General features: G+C 45.1%; 1 protein-coding gene across 1 annotated transcript in view; it reads right to left on the reverse strand.

Moving 5' to 3' along the window:
* Positions 1 to 1,373: 1,373 nt before the first annotated feature.
* Positions 1,374 to 21,380, reverse strand: part of LOC137537713 (intestinal mucin-like protein) — a 280,540-nt gene continuing 260,533 nt past the window's right edge. Inside the window, exons 13-14 of the mRNA XM_068259654.1 lie at positions 7,909 to 8,017; positions 1,374 to 1,863 (exon numbers count right to left, since the gene is read on the reverse strand). Of these exons, the coding sequence (XP_068115755.1) occupies positions 1,695 to 1,863; positions 7,909 to 8,017 (278 nt within the window). The 3' untranslated portion in view covers positions 1,374 to 1,694. The remainder of the gene's footprint in view (positions 1,864 to 7,908; positions 8,018 to 21,380) is intronic.

Below are 21,380 nucleotides of genomic sequence, written 5' to 3' on the forward strand. Positions count from 1 at the left end.
ACGCAATAGAGGTGCTGGCTTGCCCGGCAGCCAGCGTTATGTCGGAACGCTGTTTCAGTGCTGCCGGAGGCATCGTCACAGATCGGCGGCGTATCCGCCTCTCCACAGAAAATGCAGACCGTCTGACTCAAATTAAAATGAATCAATCCTGGATTGGAAATGACTACGCAACACTCCCGGACCCCAACCAAGTAACATGAACAATGAACATCTGTGATGGGTTAGCGTTTCCGGTCCCTGTTTATTGAACCTCTCATCTGTATTACATTTATGACTGCATGGCGACAAAATGCAAATTGCTATCCGCACGCTTCTTGTCCTCATGCAAGGCCTGGGTTGTTGTGTCTCAAAGCGTGGCCTTCTCCTCCTGCGCCACCCTCCTCCTGTTCCATCACGTGTGCTGCTGCTGGGTTAGCGTTACCGGTCCCTTTTCCTGGAACCTCTTATATGTATTACATTTATGACTGCATGCCGACAAAAAGCATGTTACCTGTGCAAAGAAAACAGACATTTCCCGCATTTAAAAGACAGTTTTCCCTTTGAAACTTTAAAATCGATTTTCTCAAAAACTATAAGCTCTTTTTGCTAAAAAAAATTTCCTCTTGTACCCACTCCCAAGGTGCACATACCCTGTAAATTTGGGGTATGTAGCATGTAAGGAGGCTTTACAAAGCACAAAAGTTCGGGTCCCCATTGACTTCCATTATGTTCGGAGTTCGGGTCGAACACCCGAACATCGCAGCCATGTTCGGCCTGTTCGGCCCGAACCCGAACATCTAGATGTTCGCCCAACACTACTCAAAGTGACCTAAAATGTGATTTACTACGGTAGCACATTGAGGCCATTATTTTGATATATTTAATACCAAATTTGTGGATTCCTGAGGGAGATGCAAGAATACACTAGATACTTCATCTTATACAGAAATAGTGTAACATGGGATATCTATCGGAATAGGTTATATTACAATGAATACTCTTTATATTTTATTGCCATTGCTAAAGCTTATCTGTAACATAATCAATAATACAATCATAATCAAAGTACAGCCTTAAATGTTGTAAGCTTTTTTTCTTACTGTTTGTTTGGTGTATCCCTCGACTGTTCCGGGGTTTGTTGGACTTAAATATAAATGTAATTTACCTTTTAAAACAACAATAAAAAGAAACTTAAAAAAAAAATAAAGGATAGGATTACATGATCAGGATAGGCATTTTTTTCTGTGGTTGATCTGCAATATTGGTTGTAATGTTGATTGCAGGATGATCCGTGTTGTGGGTGAATAATGTGTGGGTAGTTTTTAAGAGACCCTCATTCTCAGCTGGCACATATGTAAGAGACCAAACCAGAGGCAATTGTTTTTTATTGTGCTAGCAATCAATCATCTGTGTGCCTCAGGAAGGGAGACACCAAAAACACTTTAGTTTCACGCAAACAGTCAACTGAAATGTGTTTACCATTGATTACATAGACAGATTAGACAGGCATTTAATTTACATGTAAAAGTGTTCGGTACATCTAGTCCATTTGAACTGAGAAGCAAACCAAGACAACAAATAATGCCAAGCCTGGAAAGAAAACCTAAAACATCACTAACATGTGAAACATACTGTTTGTACATGATTTATTCTGAGTCTGTAATTAAGGAGCACATCTTCTGCGTGTGTCATGTGACATCTGTTGACAGCAAATTTCAGACGTTGCAGTTCACACTGGTGCAGGCACAGCTTTTTGCATAAGTGACCGAGAATGTAATGTTAGCTTTATGACCTGGACAGATTAAATCAACCTCAAAACTTGAACTTGCGGTTTCAATGCAGCAATTACATTTTCTTTCCATTTTCTGTAATGTACTTGAAAACCTGCATGTAAACATTAACATGTTAACATAAGATACACAGAAATGCAGAGAGCTGTTTGTATTCATCCCACCCCTCAGTCACTAGATTAAAGATGAATGAACAGAACATGTGTTACACTCAACTTTCAACAAATATTAGTAAATTAGGTTTTGCAGCAATTTTCTTAATTGCAAAGATATTTTAAAATAGCAGACCCCTAAACAGGTTAACAGACCCACAATGTTGCGCTCTTGCCTCTGATAAGTCTCCTGATCCGTAAACAATAATACAAATGCCTATAGAGCGTTACATTTTGTAGGGTTAAAAACTCACCAATTAATCAGCTATTAATATGCATAGAAGCTTGGCAGACCCCTAGCCTTTTGTATACTGAATATGCTAGGATGGACAGAAGTGCAGCTTCACCCCCAGCAAAGGCACCAGATTTATTGTGACACAATATGGATACTGATGACAAAACTGGAAACAACTTGTTCTGATTGGCTAGAACTTTTTGTCCTATTAACCTGCTGGGCGGTCTGGACGAGCTCAGCTCGTCCAGTACCGCCGGAGCCTGCCGCTCAGGCCCTGCTGGGCCGATTTGGCTCAAATAAAAAGCAGCACACGCAGCCGGCACTTTTCCAGCTGCATGTGCTGCCTGATCGCCGCCGCTCTGAGGCGATCCGCCGCGAGCAGCGGCGAAAGAGGGTCCCCCCAGCCGCCTGAGCCCAGCGTAGCCGGAACAAAAAGTTCCGGCCAGCGCTTAGGGCTGGATCGGAGGCGGCTGACGTCACGACGTCGGCTGACGTCCATGACGTCACTCCGCTCGTCGCTATGTCGACGATGTAAGCAAAACAAGGAAGGCTGCTCATTGCGGCCTTCCTTGTTTATTCTGGGCGCCGGAGGCGATCGGAAGAACGCCTCCGGAGCGCCCTCTAGTGGGCTTTCATGCATGTTGGCTGCATGAAATAGTTTTTTTTTTTATTAAAAAAAACCCCTCCCGCAGCCTCCCTGGCGATCTTAATAGAACGCCAGGCAGGTTAATGGCTGAGATTCCTTTAAACACCAGGCTTAGATAAAAGAATGACCACAGTCCCTTAAAAAATTACTCGGAGTTGAAAATTCTAATTCTGACCTGGGTAAGGACTGGCATGTGGACACCTACAGAGGGTATGAAGGATTAGCGCATGCATTCATTGAATTTCAGTGGAAACACTAATTTCACAGTAAAGAAAGTTTCTTTTTTTTCTGCTCAACAAAACCAGGGCTGTGGAGTCAGAATCGAGGAGTCAGAGCAATTTTGGGGACCTGGAATAAGAGTCAGTGGTTTCAATAAACTGAGGAGTCGGATGATTTTTGAACCAAATCCATAGCCTTTGTAAAAATTAGACTAAGGAGTCGGAATCGAGGAGTCGGAGCAATTTTGGGTACCTGGAGTCGGAGTTGGAGTCGGTGGTTTCATAAACTAAGGTGTCAGAATTGGAGTCGGAGTTTAATGATTTTTGTATGGACTCCACAGCCCTGATCAAGACTATGTCATTTTCTTGTTCTTGATTTCTATTCAGTTTTCTGCTTCTCACCATTAAAATGAACTCCTTTAAAAATCACAAAATGTTCAATTCTTTGTAATTGGGAAAACCTACAAACTTAAAAAGGGATTCAAACAATTGTTTCCCACACTGTAACTAAGCTTCAGTGTGCTCTGATTAATCATCTGCTTTGAGCTTCACATCCCCGTATTGGTAAAATGGGTTCTCTACCTTTTTAAAATCTCTTTGTGGTCTGGCATATTTGTCGGCAAGACCACAAGAGAAGTTCGTACGGTCGAACCTGAATCTCTAAGTATCTCAGATCTCCTGTAACCCGCCACTTTCTAGAGGCTGGCCACGCTGTTTTCCAGCTGCAGTTTCAAGTCATTAAAAAAAGTGTTCTCTAAGACTGTAGACACACTGTGAAAAAATTGTTCCATTGTCTTGCATTAAAATCGCAGTAAAATTGTTTTGATCACAATTTTTTAAAAAATCACGATTGCGGCAATTTTACTGTGATTTTAATGCAAGTCAGGAAGCACTGATGGTCAGAAAAGCACCCAGAAAATGTTCACAGCGTGTCTACAGTCTTAAAGAAAACCTGTACTGAAAATTAAAAGTCAAAATAACCCTACACAAGTCATACTTACCTGCAGTGTAGTCTACTCCTCGATCTCTTTTTCCTCTCCTGTGTCCTGTTTGTCCACTGTGATCAATGGAATTCTACGTCCTCCATTTTGAAAATGGCCATTACCCCATAACAGCTTCCTGGTCAGCACACAGTTAAACTGTAATATCGCCCACTTGAGCCATAGGGAAACATGAACACATCAGTTCTCCTCTCAGCTGTAACTGCCAGCAACTGATATATAACTGATAGTAACTGATATATTTCAGTTCTGACAAAATGTTGTCAGAACTGGAAGTGATAATTGTCAGAAGAAAATGGTGAGCTTCTGAGACGAACTGATGGCAAGGTAACTATGTAATGTTCATTTGAAGTTACCTCATGTGTTTATTTTAAATAATTTTACTCAGTACAGGTTCTCTTTAACCCTCCTGGCAGTATATTAAAAACCGCCAGGGGGCAGCGCAGCCGTTTTTTTTTTTTTTTTACATCATGTAGCGAGCCGAGGGTTCGCTACATGATAGCCGCTGCTCAGCGACATCCCCCCAGCCCCGCCGATCGCCTCCGGCGATAGGCGATCAGGAAATCCCGTTCAAAGAACGGGATTTCCTGGAGGGCTTCCCCCGTCGCCATGGCGAAGGGGCGGGATGACATCACCGACGTCATGGACGTCGTGACGTCTAAGGGAGTCCCGATCCACCCCTTGCCGCTGCCTGGCGCTGATAGGCCAGGCAGCGCAGGGGTCTGGGGGGGGGCTGTGTTGCGAGGCGGATAGCGGCGATCGAGCGCGGGGCGGCGGCGATTGAAGTGCTGACGCAGCTAGCAAAGTGCCAGCTGCGTTCAGCAAAAAAAAATTATTCAAATCGGCCCAGCAGGGCCTGAGAAAACCTCCTGCGCGGCTTACCCCGAACTACGTTCGGGGTTATCGCCAGGAAGGTTAAAGGGATACTGTAGGGGGGTCGGGGGAAAATGAGCTGAACTTACCCGGGGCTTCTAATGGTCCCCCGCAGACATCCTGTGTTGGCGCAGCCACTCACCGATGCTCCGGCTCCGCCTCCAGTTCACTTCTGGAATTTCTGACTTTAAAGTCAGAAAACCACTGCGCCTGCACGCCCGTGTCCTCGCTCCCACTGATGTCACCAGGAGTGTACTGCGCAGACACAGACCATAGTGACCATACTGGGATCGAGGACACGGCAACGCAGGCGCAGTGGTTTTCAGACTTCAAAGTCTGAAATTCCAGAAGTGAACCGGAGGCGGGGCCGGAGCATCGGTGAGTGGCTGCGCCAACACAGGATGTCTGCGAGGGACCGTTAGAAGCCCCGGGTAAGTTCAACTCATTTTCCCCTGACCCCCCTACAGTATCCCTTTAAGGCTGGTTCAGACAACAAGAGCTTTTTCTAAGCGCTTGTGTTTTAAAAAACTCTTGCTAATGTAATGCTATGAGTTTGTTCTCAATTGAGCAACATGATTTTATAAAAATAACCCACAGCATTGTATTAGCAAAAGCCTTTCAAATCACTAGCACTAAAAAAGCTCTTGCAATGTGAACCAGGCCTAACTTTAGGGGCACTGACTATAATAGGAAACCATTTCAAAACGGGAGGTACTCTGAATGTTTACTTTACTACTGTGATATTTCAGCCTTTTTATAATTAGTTTACTATTTTACCCATCTACTTGCATTCTTTTTCTGTCTCTTATTTGTGTATGTGTAGTAGAATATGTGCTTTTTAATATTCACAATTTTTATTAACTACAAGTAAAACCCCTGTTATCCAGAACTCAGAAAACCACAAGTCTCAAGCATTACGAAAAAAAACCCTGGTCTTGCAGAATGCATAAATCTACTTTTACACATCTTTATACAGTAATAAACCTCTATTACTTTAATGTTTTTATGAAGAACAAAACAGAGGCGTCAAGAGGATAAAAGTAACTAAAATAGCTAAAAATTGCTGAGGAGGCAGTGGTGGACCTACAGTGGGTTGCAAAAGTATTCGGCCCCCTTGAAGTTTTCCACATTTTGTCATATTACTGCCACAAACATGAATCCATTTTATTGGAATTCCACATGAAAGACCAACACAAAGTGGTGTACACATGAGAAGTGGAACGAAAATCATACATGATTCCAAATTTTTTTTTACAAATAAATAACTGCAAAGAGGTGTGTGCATAATTATTCGGCCCCCTTTGATCTGAGTGCAGTCAGTTGCCTATAGACATTGCTTGATGAGTGCTAATGACTAAATAGAGTGCACCTGTAGGTAATCTAATGTCAGTACAAATGCAGCTGTTCTGTGAGGGCTTTAGAGGTTGTCTAAGCGAATATTGGGAGCAACAACACCGTGAAGTCCAAAGAACACACAAGACAGGTCAGGGATCAAGTTATTGAGAAATTTAAAGCAGGCTTAGGCTACATAAAGATTTCCAAAGCCTTGAACATCCTACGGAGCACTGTTCAAGCGATCATTCATAAATGGAAGGAGTATGGCACAACTGTACACCTACCAAGACAAGGCCATCCACCTAAACTCACAGGCCGAACAAGGAGAGCGCTGATGAGAAATGCAGTCAAGAGGCCCATGGTGACTCTGGATGAGCTGCAGAGAGCTACAGCTCAGGTGGGAGACTCTGTCCATAGGACAACTATTAGTCATGCACTGTACAAAGTTGGCCTTTATGGAAGAGTGGCAAGAAGAAAGGCATTGTTAACAGAAAGCATAAGAAGTCCCGTTTGCAGTTTGCCACAAGCCATGTGGGGGACACAGCAACCATGTGGAAGAAGGTGCTCTGGTCAGATGAGACCAAAATGGAACTTTTTGGCCAAAATGCAAAACGCTATGTGTGGCACAAAACTAACACTGCACACATCACTATGAATACACTATCCCCACTGTCAAATATGGTGGTGGCAGCATCATGCTCGGGGGGTGCATCTCTTCAGCAGGGACAGGGAAGCTGGTCAGAGTTGATGGGTAGATGGACGGAGCCAAATACAGGGCAAACTTGGAAGAAAACCTCTTGGAGACTGCAAAAGACTTGAGACTGGGGCGGAGGTTCACCTTCCAGCAGGACAATGACCCTAAACATAAAGCCAGGGCAACAAAGGAAAGGTTTAAAACAAAACATATCTATGTGTTAGAATGGCCCAGTCAAAGTCCAGATCTAAATCCAATCGAGAATCTGTGGCAAGATCTGAAAACTGATGTTCACAAACGCTGTCCATCTAATCTGACTGAGCTGGAGCTGTTTTGCATAGAAGAATGGGCAAGGATTTCAGTCTTTAGATGTGCAAAGCTGGTAGAGACATACCCTAAAAGACTGGCAGCTGTAATTGCAGCAAAAGGTGGTTCTACAAAGTATTGACTCAGGGGGCCAAATAATTACGCACACACCACTTTGCAGTTATTTATTTGTAAAAAATGTTTGAATGATGTATGATTTTCGATCCACTTCTCACGTGTACACCAGGTTGTATTGGTATTTCACGTGGAATTCCAGTAAAATTGATGCATATTTGTGGCAGTAATGTGACAAAATGTGAAATACTTTTGCAACCCACTGTACCTCCTTTAAGGACACACAAAAAACTGTGAGATTCAATATCATGGAAATGCATTGATCCGCACCACAAAAGACGCAACACGTCTCACAAGTACAACCCCGCCCTACTAGGCAATAGTAAACAGAGTAAATAACAGCAATTGGTCAAGATAACGCCAGACACAGAGGTGCCTGGCGTTATCTTGACCAACTGCTGTTTAATTATTCATGTGGTTTTAATCCCTGTGTCATCAACTAATTAAACTAGGTTGGCTACTTGGCTCTTGGTTTCCTCCCACATTCTCCCATCTTTTTTTCCCTATGTAAATCCATACTGTAAATCAACTGTCTGATACTTACTCGCTTAAACTTGGACATAATCCATTGCAATATGAAACGGAGACAACAGCACTGCAGCCATTATGTGAAATTGCAATCTCTTTTGAGTGCATCAAACAGGACTTTGGAGCTGAAATGTAAAGGTGCAATTCAAAATTACTGGTGCAATAACTACAACAAAAAAGCAGAACTATATTTTTTCCTATTTTAGGTACACATGTGCCTGTATAGTGTGCTAATCATATGCCAGCATTGTAAGGAAAGTTTTAACACAAAAATGGACAGTAGTGGCATGGGTAAGGTTGTAAAGTATCGAGACAGTATTTCTGGTGTACAGTGTATATAACATACATGGCAAAAAGTGTTTTTATAACATTAATGTTCATTGATATTATGTGTGGCTCAGTATAGTAAGTAGAGATGGGCCGAACGGTTCGCCGGCGAACGGTTCCCGGCGAACTTCGGTGGTTCGCGTTCGCCTCCCGCAGGCGAACGTTTCCGGAAGTTCGGTTCGCCCCACAATGCACTATGAGGGTCAACTTTGACCCTCTACATCACAGTCAGCAGGCCCAGTGTAGCCAATTAGGCTACACTAGCCCCTGGAGCCCCACCCCCCTTATATAAGGCAGGCAGCGGCGGCCATTACGGCCACTCGTGTGCCTGCATTAGAGAGAGTAGGGCGAGCTGCTGTCTGTCTCTCATAGGGAAAGATTAGTTAGGCTTAGCTTTTCCTGGCTGCATACCTGTTCAGTGATCCTGCCACTGCATACCTGTTCTGTGAACCCACCCACCACTGCATACCTGTTCAGTGATCCTGCCACTGCATTCCTGTTCTGTGAACCCACCCACCACTGCATACCTGTTCAGTGATCCTGCCACTGCATACCTGTTCTGTGAACCCACCACTGCATACCTGTTCTGTGAACCCACCCACCACTGCATACCTGTTCAGTGATCCTGCCACTGCATACCTGTTCTGTGAACCCACCACTGCATACCTGTTCTGTGAACCCACCACTGCATACCTGTTCTGTTCAGTGGACCCGCCACTGCATACCTGTTCTGTTCAGTGGACCCGCCACTGTATACCTGTTTAGTGAACCCGCCACTGCATACCTGTTCTGTTCAGTGAACAGTTTGGTGTGTCAGTGTGAAGCAGTACCTTAATTACACTACCTGATTGATGTATACACATGCAAGATGTTTTAAAGCACTTTAGGCCTGTCATTTAGCATTCAATATGATTTCTGTCCTTAAAACGCTGCTTTGTGTCAAATCCAGATTTTTCCTGGGGACTTTTGGCGTATATCCCACTCCGCCATGCCCCCCTCCAGGTGTTAGACCCCTTGAAACATCTTTTCCATCACTTTTGTGGCCAGCATAATTATTTTTTTTTTCAAAGTTCGCATCCCCATTGAAGTCTATTGCGGTTCGCGAACTTTAACGCGAACCGAACCTTCCGCGGAAGTTCGCGAACCCGGTTCGCGAACCTAAAATCGGAGGTTCGGCCCAACTCTAATAGTAAGTACAGTATCTGAAATGCAGGAGCATCATGCACTGGATGAAGAAGTTGAAAGCCACTCAACCCCATCACAGGTGCCGGTGGAGGGCGCCACCAGCAGTGATAAATACCAGAGTAGTACACAGCCCACCCATGAAGCCACTGCCAGCTCTGATAAGAACATCCAATTTATTGAATATAAAGCACAAATATTGTCTCTGTGCTTTATATAGAATACATTGGATGCTTTTATCTGAGCTGGTAGTGAACTCATCTTCTCTTCTAACATCAGACATTGGTTAAAAAAAAGTAATGTCTCATGTTCAGTGGTGCTCGTCACGACCTCGTGATCACGAGTAACTCGTGATGACGAGTTGTTCTTGCTGATCACGAGGTTGTAATCGGCAATCGTGATCGGCTCTCAATCACGAATGCCAATCACGAATGCACTCATGATTGCACTTGTTACCAGACTCATGATCACTAGTCAGTATTCGTGATTAAAAACCCGCCAACTTTAGCAGTTAATATCAAAGCCCCCTTACATGCTAGAAACCCCAAATTTGCCAGATATGTTAAGAACAACAATGAGAACAAGAAAACCTTCTAGTTTTTGAGAAAATCGATTTTAAAGTTTCAAAGGAAAAATGTATACATGTAAATGCGGTGAATGACAGTTAATGTATTTACCACATTTAAATGTATACTTTTTTCCTTTGAAACTTTAAAATCGATTTTCTCAAAAACTAGAAGGTCTTTTTGAAAATGTTTTTCCTCTTGTTCCCACTGTTCTTCTTAACGTATCTGGCAAATTTGTAGGATTTGTAAGATTTGTAACATAGCTGGCAAGCGTGTAAGGGGGCCTTGCTATAAACCGCTTTAAAGGGATACTGTAGGGGGGTTGGGGAAAAATGAGTTGAACTTACCCGGGGTTTCTAATGGTCCCCCGCAGACATCCTGTTCCCGCGCAGCCACTCACCGATGCTCTGGCCCGCCTCCAATTCACTTCTGGAATTTCAGACTTTAAAGTCTGAAAACCACTGCGCCTGCGTTGCCGTGTCCTCGCTCTCGCTGATGTCACCAGGAGCGTACTGCGCAGGCACAGACCATACTGGGCCTGCGCAGTGCTCTCCTGGTGACATCAGCGGAAGCGAGGACACGGCAACACAGGCGCAGTGGTTTTCAGACTTTAAAGTCTGAAATTCCAGAAGTGAACTGGAGGCGGGGCCAGAGCATCGGTGAGTGGCTGCACGGGAACAGGATGTCTGCGGGGGACCATTAGAAGCACCGGGTGAGTTCAACTCATTTTCCCCCGACCTCCCTACAGTATCCCTTTAAGTCGGCGGATTTTGGCGGGGTTTTAATCACAAATACTTTTTTCCTTTGTAACTTTACAATCTATTTTTCTCAAAAACTATAAGTTCTTTTTCGAAAAAAAAATGCTATTTTTCTTTGCTAAATTTCTTTGCTATTAATCGTTATAGTCAAATCGTGATCACGGTTAAAATCTGAGTCGAATTCGGAATTGGGCATCAAGTCCAAATCACGATCATGGCGAATCCGGATTTCTATACTACCGATTCAGATTTACTCGAATCCGTGATTGGGGGTATCCGAACACCACTGCTCATGTTCCCACAATTTTATACACAGTGCTGCCCATAATTATTCATTAATAAGACCATGTGCAGGAGGCATTATTGTGGGGGAAAAAAAATTCTCAGCTTTTATTCACATTTGAGCAAAAAGTGTCCAGTCCAAAATTAATCAACCCTTTACAAACTGTCACAGTCTGTGGGAAAATTCAAAGTTCTATACCATTCCAAATAGTCCAAGCTGTTCTAAAGCATCCTAATTACCCTGATTAATTGGGAACAGCTGTTTTAATCAACTCAACAGGTGAAAAACAACAGCTCTCTGCAGTTAGTTTGTGGACAGTCATGGCTAAGACAAAGGAGCTCAGTGAGGACCTGCGGCTGCGCATTGTGACTGCTCACAAGTCAGGAAAGAGCCAAAAGGCCATTTCAAAATGTTTCTAAGTTCAAGTGGCTTTAGCGCAAAGTATTATTAAAAAATACAAGATGTTCTGCACTGTGGAAAATCTCAGAGGACGTGGTCGGAAGCCAAAAGTGACACCTGTGCTGGCCAGGAGGATAGTGAGAGAGGTGAAAAAGAATCCAAGGATCACCACCAAGGCCATCCTGGTGAATCTGGACTCTGCTGTTAGCAATGTCTCAAGGCAGACAATCCAATGGACACTGCACACTGCTGAGTTCTACGGATGCAGACCAAGGAGGACGCCACTTCTCCAGATAAGGCACACAAAATCTCGCTTGGCCTTTGCAAATGCTCATCTGGGCAGAGAAGAAGACTTCTGGTCTTCTGTGTTATGGTCAGATGAAACAAAAATTGAATTGTTGGGTCAAAATGATGTTTCCTTTATTTGGCGTAAAAAAGGAGAAACCTTCAACCAAAAGAACACCATCCCCACTGTCGAACATGGTGGTGGAAACCTAATGCTTTGGGGGTGTTCTTCAGGCAATGGACCAGGGAACCTAATCACAGTAAACTGCTCCATGAAAAAAGAGCAATACATGAGGATTCTCAATGACAACATCAGGCAGTCTGGAGAGAAACTTGGCCTTGGGCACCAGTAGACATTTTAGCATGACTATGACCCAAAATACACAGCAAAAGAGGTGAATAAATGGTTTGCAGACAACAACATTAATGTTTTGGAGTCGCCCAGCCAGAGTCCTGACTTGAATCCAATTGAGAATCTGGGGAGGGAGCTAAAGATCAGGGTGATAGCAAGAAGACCCTCCAACCTGAAATATTTGGAGCTCATTGCTAAAGATGAATGGGCAAATATACCTGTGGAGACATGCAAAAAGCTGGTCTGCAATTATGGGAAGAGTTTGATTGCTGTAATAAAAAATAGGCTTTTCTATTGATTATTGAGAAGGGTATGAATAATTTTGGACAGGACACTTTTTTTTTTGCTCAAATGTAAATAAATACTGATCATTTTATTTCACAATAATGCCTCTTGTACATTGTCTTATTATCGTATTATCTATTGGGAGACACCGACCCTATGTCATTCCACGTCAAAAAATTACTTGCTGCTTAGTAAAAGTAACTTTAAGTCACAATTTGCCAGGGGTATGAATAATTATGGGCAGCACTGTATATACACACATATACACACCATATTTTTCGAAATACAAGGTGCACTTTTTCTCCTCAAAAAGACTTATATTCCAAATACCAGGGGTTCCCGACTTACAATCAACCGCCGATAAAAAGTACCACAATGTCAGGGACTTCTTGTACTGTGTCCACCTTTTGTCCCCATGTCCTCCTCTGCTCCATGTAGCGTAATAAGGAGTGTCTCTCACCTGATCCAAGATCCAAGGGTACCCGCAGCAATCAGCGGCTTCTCCTCTCCCCCACTGTTCCCCTCGTACCAGATTTTCCTCATCACATGTGACCGGTACTATGGGTACAGTGAAGGAGAGGTCTCTGATCTCCACACTCGGATCAGGTGAGAGTCCCGACTGGCTTCCATTGCTATTAACTCTGCACAGGGGGAGGACACATGAGGGCACAGGGGGACAAAATGATGACACAGGGGAGCAAACAAGGACATAGGGACAAAAAGGAGGACAGAGGATTACAAAATAGGACATAGGGGGATAAACTAGGACACAGGGGTACAAAAAAGGAGGACTCAGGACAAAAAGCACACAGGGGGAAAAACAGGAGGGCGAATGAGGACTAGGGCACAAAAAGGCAGACACAGGGGGGTAAAAAGGAGGACCTGGGGACAAGCTAGGACACAGGAGAAAAGACAAGGACAGGGGAACAAAAAAGGGCACGGAGGAGGATACAAGGATACCAACAGAGGACACAGATGGACTTAAAGGGGCACAGAGGATGACACATGGGGACAAAATAGGACTCGGGGGACAAAAAGGAGGACACAGGGACAAAAAAGGAGCATACACCACTACCCTGCAGATGCTTGCATGTCTGTGTGAGGGATCAGTTGAAAAGGGCGCCAGAGCTGCCTGTATGAAAAGGGCGCCTCCATAGACATCAGTGTTATTTCTGGAAATATGGGCTAAAAAGTGGTGAAAAGGGCGCCCGAGTTTTGATATAGGCTACAAGCGGGCACCCCTTTGTAGCCCATATGTTTCGGCTTAAAGGTTTTCGGCTACAGTAGGGCGCCTCTTTGTAGTCCATATTTTTTTCGGCTACAAGGATTTCGGCTACAGAAGGGCACTCTTATGTAGCCCATATTTTTTTCAGCTACAAGGTTTTCGGCTACAGTAGCGCACCCCTTTGTAGCCCATATTTTTTATTCGGCTACAAGATTTTCGACTACAAGGTGTTTGATTCTGGGGATTAGGCACCACCAGGGTAGTCTTAGGGTTAGGCACCACTGTGGCGAACATTACGGAAAGTCGTGTGCATAATCGCCAACGATTTTCATATGGTCCCGCACCATCAGTGTCAGTGCTGTGTAACTGTACAATAAATGCCTTTCCTTTCTCTTTTCCCCCCTCTGAGAGCATTGCAGAGAGTACAGTAACCTTCCCCCCACATCCCGTGTCAGGTCAGGAAAGAATTTCACACGTGGCTATTCCCCCTGGGTAGAGCCATTTGGCTACACAGCTCATCTCCCCCCAAGCCAGCTCAAACTGGCTCAGATAAGAAGATTCCCTCCAAACTCATAAGCTTCAAACAAAGAGAACTTTAATTTATTAATAATTCAAAATAGGTTTGGCACAGCAAGACAAAAATTACATTTCCTGACACCTAGAAATCAGTTCTATCATTCACCTGAATTGCAATTTTCTAGCTATCAGAAAACCAGTAGAGAAACCACTGTATCCGGCCTGCGTAGAGCGAATGCGATAGACTAGGCATGTATAGCCTCGTTTAATACAGGGTCGCAGGCCGCTTATGAATATAGTCTCGGATTTGCGATGCGCCAATCTGGGGCGAAGTCACACAGATTATAAATAAATTGGTACATTTCTTGCTCTGAGTCTGAGGGTGGCAACCTTGCTGCCAGGAGATAACCCTGCCTTAAACACACCTACTTTCCAGGTAGTGACAGCCCCAAAACTCAGGTCCTATAAAAGTGGGGCGGGACCAAACCTGCCCAGTTCTCCAAATTCCATCGACCAGGAACGTCCATGCAGGCGCTTAGGAGAGCCAGCGCCTGCTGTGTTCAAGGACTCTTAACCTGAATGCCTACTTTTAAACTGGACTCTGTTTTTTCATTCTCCAAATGGACTATCAGCCATAACTAAGTAAGAATTTTTTGATTTTATTCCTTTTTATTTTTAAGCTCTGTGTGTATATGTTAATTGGTGTATATAACTGTATGTAATGCATTTTTGTTATTAAACGTTGAAAAATCGTTTAGCGGTTATGACCTGTTGCTGAACATACACAATCGTACCTATTCTCCTGAAATCGCTACCCTGTGTTTAATAGAAGTGTGCCTTTATAACCCGTATGCGAGAACCCGGCCCAGGTATAACGATCTGACCCAGGTTCCTGCATACTGCTAGGGGTTAATAGAGCGTTCTCCAAGTCCTAGTATAATTACAGTAGCGGGCTGTGTAACTCGCTAGGTGGCAGATCTTTGAATTGTAAGTGTGAGGTGAATCCGTTGGCATCCGAACGCTCCCTCCGCGAGTCAGTTCATCAAATTGCGAACTCGGGTTACACTTCGTGATGAACAAAATGACCGTGTGAGAGGATTTCTGACGCTGATCGATTTACCCCATCCGCAGACCGGCCTTGCGGTCTGTGACAACCACCAGGGCAGTCTTAGGGTTAGGCACCACCTGGGGGGTCTTAGGGTTAGGTACCACCTGGGGGGGGTCTTAGGGTTAGGCACCACCTGGGCAGTCTTAAGGTTAGGCACCACCTGGGGGGTCTTAGGGTTAGGCATAGGCACCACCTGGGGGGTTTAAGGGTTAGGTACCACCTGGGGAGTCTTAGGGTTAGGCACCACCAGGGGTGTCTTAGGGTTAGGCACCACCTGGGGGGGTCTTAGGGTTAGGCACCACCTGGGGGGTCTTAGGATTAGGCACCACCTGGGGGATCTTAGGGTTAGGCACCACCTGGGGGGGTCTTAGGGTTAGGCACCATCTGGGCGGTCTTAGGGTTAGGCACCACCAGGGGAGTCTTAGGGTTAGGCACCACCAGGGGAGGGTGCTGTGTGGGAGGATGGAGAAGTTAGGTCATAGTAATCACCAGGGGCTGTCTTAGGGTTAGGCACCACCAGGGAGGGGTTAGGGTTACGCACCACCAGGGACGGGTTATGGTTACGCACCTTCAGGGGAGGGTTCTGAGTGAGAGTAGGGAGAAGTTAGGTCATAGTAATCACTTTTCTCAGCTATATCTACAGCCCTTTTATAGCCCAACAAATTTTGCCTATAACAGCATCCTTTTTATAAACTAAAACGATATGGCATATATGGGCTACAACAGGTGTCCTTTGTAGCCGAATTTGACATATACGGGCTACACCAGGTGCCCTTTGTAGCTGACTTTGGCATATATGGGCTACACCAGGTGCCCTTTATAGCTAAAGTTGTTATATGGGCTACACCAGGCGCCCTTTGTAGCCGAAGTTGGTATATGGGCTCCACCAGGCGCCCTTTTTTCCAGGCGCCCTTTTCAAGTAGACCCCTGTGTGAGTAAAAGCTAGCCATTCAGTATTACTTGGTCAGCATGATGCATGGAGGTGGCTGAACCCATGGTGCAGCCACACAGCTTGCTTATTTCTCAAGTGACCAGTGGCTGAAGATGGACAGGGGCATTGCTAGGATCCTGGGAGATCCAGGGCACCCCAAGGCACCAAGGGAGAGTGAGCATGCGGCACCCTTAGCACGCTGTGGCAAAACATGGGCGTGGCCATTCAATGGGAAAGAGGGAGTGGTCAGGGGTGGGATCAAATGTACATGAATGTAGCAGTGGTTTAACTTAAATATTATAAATAGGCAGCATTTCACCCAAGTAGGTAGAGTTCCCTCACCTGGCTTCTGCCTTGTTCTCAGCTGGCTGGCCTCTGTGCTGTATTTGCGGTTATGCTGTGCTGGCAGTGATGCTGTGCATGCTGGGCTGCCTGGCCTAGCTGGTGGTGATGCTGGGCTGCCTGGCCTGTGGTGATGCTGTGCTGGTCGGGATTCTGTGCTGGTCTGGCTGGTGGGGATTTCTGAGGCCTGGCTGGTGGTGATGCTGTGCTGGCCTGGCTGGCGGTGATGCTAAAGCATGGCTGGCGGTTATGCTGAGGGCTGGCTGGTGTTTATGCTGAGGGCTGGCTCGTGGTTATGCGGAAGGCTGGCAGGTGGTTATGCTGAGGCCTGGCTGGTGGTTATGCTGTGCTGGCATGGCTGGTGGTTATGCTGAGGCCTGGCTGGTGGTGATGCTGTGCTAGCCTGCCTAGTGGTTATGTGAACCCTGTCGGTTCTACAAACACAAAATTTTCAGGGTATGTTAAGCTGAAAAGTGGAAACAAGGTGAAAAAAAATATTTCAAAAAGACCTTGTAGATTTTTAGAAAATCGGTGTTAAATTCGGCAGAAATTACCGCGAAAATCTGCATCGGAACCACTATGCAATGTGATGCCAAATATAGAGGTTAATAGCAAATCCCCCATGGGTGCTAGAAACACCAAATTTTCCGGGAATGTTAAGCAGAAAAGTAGGAAGAAGAAGAAAAAAAATCTTCCAAAAATACCTTGAAATTTTTGAGAAAATTGATGTTAAAATCAGCGGAAATTTCAGCGAAAATCCGCCTACCGAACTTCCATTACCGATTTCCAAATTTCGATGTGGAAATGCAATTTCCATGTGCAAGATGGAGGGGGAAGGGGGTATAGGAAAACAGAGATGGGGGAGAGAGGAGAGGGGAGAGGTAAAGCAGCAAGCTTTTCCACCAGGCTTCACATCTGTGGAATCTTCTTGTGACAGGACAGTTGGGCAGCAGCATCAGAGGATAGGAGAGCTCCAGCTCTTACGGAGCTACACAGCCTCACATGGCAGGAGAGGCGTTTCTCACTCACTGGCTGCCTGGCCACACGTGATCCCTGCTACATCTGCCCCCTGCACCTCTGCACTCCGCAGCCATAGTAACAGTGGGAAGCTGCACACCCCACGGGCTGAACAGCGCAAAGCCAGCAGGCACACCGGACCCCCATATCTGGGGCACTCCCGACAAGATACCAGGCCAGTGCCCCGGATCTTAGCCCCTAGCGACACGCATGGAGATGGAGATGCTGCGCAAGGGTACAACCTCCCTTTGAGCAGGCCGTAAATGTTGAGAGTCAGGACTTAGGAGCAGTCAGGTTGGAACAACGTCATACCCATCATCTTTCTGTTTGATTATACCGTGTGACCTTATGGAAAGTGGTGATGGCAGAGGAGGGGAAGAGAGGGGGGAGGAGGAAGAGGATGAGGGTGACATTCCACTCCATACCTCACAGCCAGCATCAGGAGGCGCAAGAAGGGAAAGTAACAAGCATCAGGAGTTTGGTTAGGAGGAGCAAGATGATGATGAGGGAGACCATGATGGGGGAGCTGGACAGGTCCAACTCACGTTTCTGCTGTTACACCCCAAATATTATGCGGGTGATGGAGGAACAGACAAGACACAGAACATTTATATTGTGCTTTTCTCCTGGCGGACTCAAAGCTAGAGTTGGGCCGAACCTCCGATTTTAGGTTCGCGAACCCTGTTCGCGAACTTCCGCGAAAGGTTTGGTTCGCGAAAAAGTTCGCGAACCGCCATAGACTTCAATGGGGAGGCGAACTTTCAAAGTTTTAAAAAATTCTATCAACTGGAAAAATCATAGAAAACATGTTTCAAAAGCTCTAATACCTGGAGCCACACCTAATTGAGTGAAATACACATCACTGCTGGAGGACCCGCCCACCCTCCCTCCTCCTCCAAGCAAGGTCCTTTATACCATTTGCCTACCTACACTAATTAGTTATGGGACAGCTGCTACACACTCTGCTAGGGAGATTTTAATTCCTCCTCCCTTCTACCCTTCTACCCTTCTACCCTTCTGCCTATTCCCTCCTCCCTCCTACCGGAGGGAGGAGGGTCTCTTCTGCCAGGGAATTATACTATTTTAAAAACCAGTATACATCATACCATAGCTGGGAATACATACATGAGTATACATCATACCATAGCTGGGAATCGAACCCAGATCTCACTGTGTGGTGGACACATCACCCTAAGCACTGTACCACTACAGAAGTAAGTGAAGCTAGCCTAAAATGTAACATTTATGCTCAATGCAATAGAACCATTAGGTTGCTTAAAGGAGAACTGTAGTGAGAGGTATATGGAGGCTGCCATATTGATTTCCTTTTAAGCTATACCAGTTGCCTGGCAGCCCTGCTGATCTATTTGGCTGCAGTAGTGTGAATCACACCAGAAACAAGCATGCAGCTAATCTTGTCAGATCTTACAAAAATGTCAAACACCAGATCATACCATAGCTGGGAATCAAACCCAGATCTCACTGTGTGGTGGGCACGTCACCCTAAGCACTGTACCACTACAGAAGTAAGTGAAGCTAGCCTAAAATTTAACATTTATGCTCAATGCAATAGAACCATTAGGTTGCTTAAAGGAGAACTGTAGTGAGAGGTATATGGAGGCTGCCATAATGATTTCCTTTTAAGCTATACCAGTTGCCTGGCAGCCCTGCTGATCTATTTGGCTGCAGTAGTGTGAATCACACCAGAAACAAGCATGCAGCTAATCTTGTCAGATCTTACAAAAATGTCAAACACCAGATCATACCATAGCTGGGAATCAAACCCAGATCTCACTGTGTGGTGGGCACGTCACCCTAAGCACTGTACCACTACAGAAGTAAGTGAAGCTAGCCTAAAATTTAACATTTATGCTCAATGCAATAGAACCATTAGGTTGCTTAAAGGAGAACTGTAGTGAGAGGTATATGGAGGCTGCCATATTGATTTCCTTTTAAGCTATACCAGTTGCCTGGCAGCCCTGCTGATCTATTTGGCTGCAGTAGTGTGAATCACACCAGAAACAAGCATGCAGCTAATCTTGTCAGATCTTACAAAAATGTCAAACACCAGATCATACCATAGCTGGGAATCAAACCCAGATCTCACTGTGTGGTGGGCACGTCACCCTAAGCACTGTACCACTACAGAAGTAAGTGAAGCTAGCCTAAAATTTAACATTTATGCTCAATGCAATAGAACCATTAGGTTGCTTAAAGGAGAACTGTAGTGAGAGGTATATGGAGGCTGCCATATTGATTTCCTTTTAAGCTATACCAGTTGCCTGGCAGCCCTGCTGATCTATTTGGCTGCAGTAGTGTGAATCACACCAGAAACAAGCATGCAGCTAATCTTGTCAGATCTTACAAAAATGTCAAACACCAGATCTGCTGCATGCTTGTTCAGGGTCTAGGGCTAAAAGTATTGGAGGCAGAGGATCTGCAGGATAGCCAGGTAACTGGTATTGCTTAAAAGGAAATCAATATGGTAGCCTCCATATACCTTTCACTACAGTTCTCCTTTAAAGGGAACCTTAACTGAGAGTGATATGGCTGTTTCCTGTAAACAATACCAGTTGCCTGGCAGTCCAGCTGATCTTTGTGACTGCAATAGTGGCTGAATCACACCCTGAAACAAGCATGCAGCTAATCCAGTCTGACTTCAGTCAGAGCACCTGATCTGCATGCTTGTTCAGGGGCTGTGGCTAAAAGTATTAGAGACACAGGATCAGCAGGCAATTCAGGCAACTGGTATTATTTTCAAAGGAAAAATTAGTTGCATGCTTGTTTCTGGTGTGATTCACACTACTGCAGCCAAATAGATCAGCAGGGCTGCCAGGCAACTGGTATAGCTTAAAAGGAAATCAATATGGCAGCCTCCATATACCTCTCACTACAGTTCTCCTTTAAGCAACCTAATGGTTCTATTGCATTGAGCATAAATGTTAAATTTTAGGCTAGCTTTACTTACTTCTGTAGTGGTACAGTGCTTAGGGTGACGTGCCCACCACACAGTGAGATCTGGGTTTGATTCCCAGCTATGGTATGATCTGGTGTTTGACATTTTTGTAAGATCTGACAAGATTAGCTGCATGCTTGTTTCTGGTGTGATTCACACTACTGCAGCCAAATAGATCAGCAGGGCTGCCAGGCAACTGGTATAGCTTAAAAGGAAATCAATATGGCAGCCTCCATATACCTCTCACTACAGTTCTCCTTTAAGCAACCTAATGGTTCTATTGCATTGAGCATAAATGTTAAATTTTAGGCTAGCTTCACTTACTTCTGTAGTGGTACAGTGCTTAGGGTGACGTGTCCACCACACAGTGAGATCTGGGTTCGATTCCCAGCTATGGTATGATGTATACTCATGTATGTATTCCCAGCTATGGTATGATGTACCAGCTATGGTATGATGTATACTGGTTTTTAAAATAGTATAATTCCCTGGCAGAAGAGACCCTCCTCCCTCCGGCAGGAGGGAGGAGGGAATAGGTAGAAGGGTAGAAATGGAGGAGGGAGGAGGAATGAATTAAAATCTCCCTAGCAGAGTGTGTACCAGCTGTCCCATAATTAATTAGTGTAGGCAGACAACTGAGTCAAATGGTATAAAGGACCTAGCTTGAAGGGAGGGTGTTTGACAATAACATGTCTGCTGATAGTGAAATGGAGGCTAAAAAATTTGCTCAATACAGCATTATGGAGCGAATCGAACTTCCGCAAAAGTTCGCCTAATGCAGGCGAACGCGAACCCCCAAAGTTCGCCGTGAACCGTTCGGCCCAACTCTACTCAAAGCACCAAGGCTGCAACCACCTGAGAGCACTCAGTAGGGAGTAGTGTGTTAGAGAGTGGTACTCAATGTCTCCTTACTGAATAGGTGAAGGTGAGAAACAGCAAGAGCCGAGCGGCGAACC

The sequence above is a fragment of the Hyperolius riggenbachi genome, chromosome 11 (genome assembly GCF_040937935.1).
Source record: "Hyperolius riggenbachi isolate aHypRig1 chromosome 11, aHypRig1.pri, whole genome shotgun sequence".
NCBI classification, from domain to species: Eukaryota; Metazoa; Chordata; class Amphibia; order Anura; family Hyperoliidae; genus Hyperolius; species Hyperolius riggenbachi.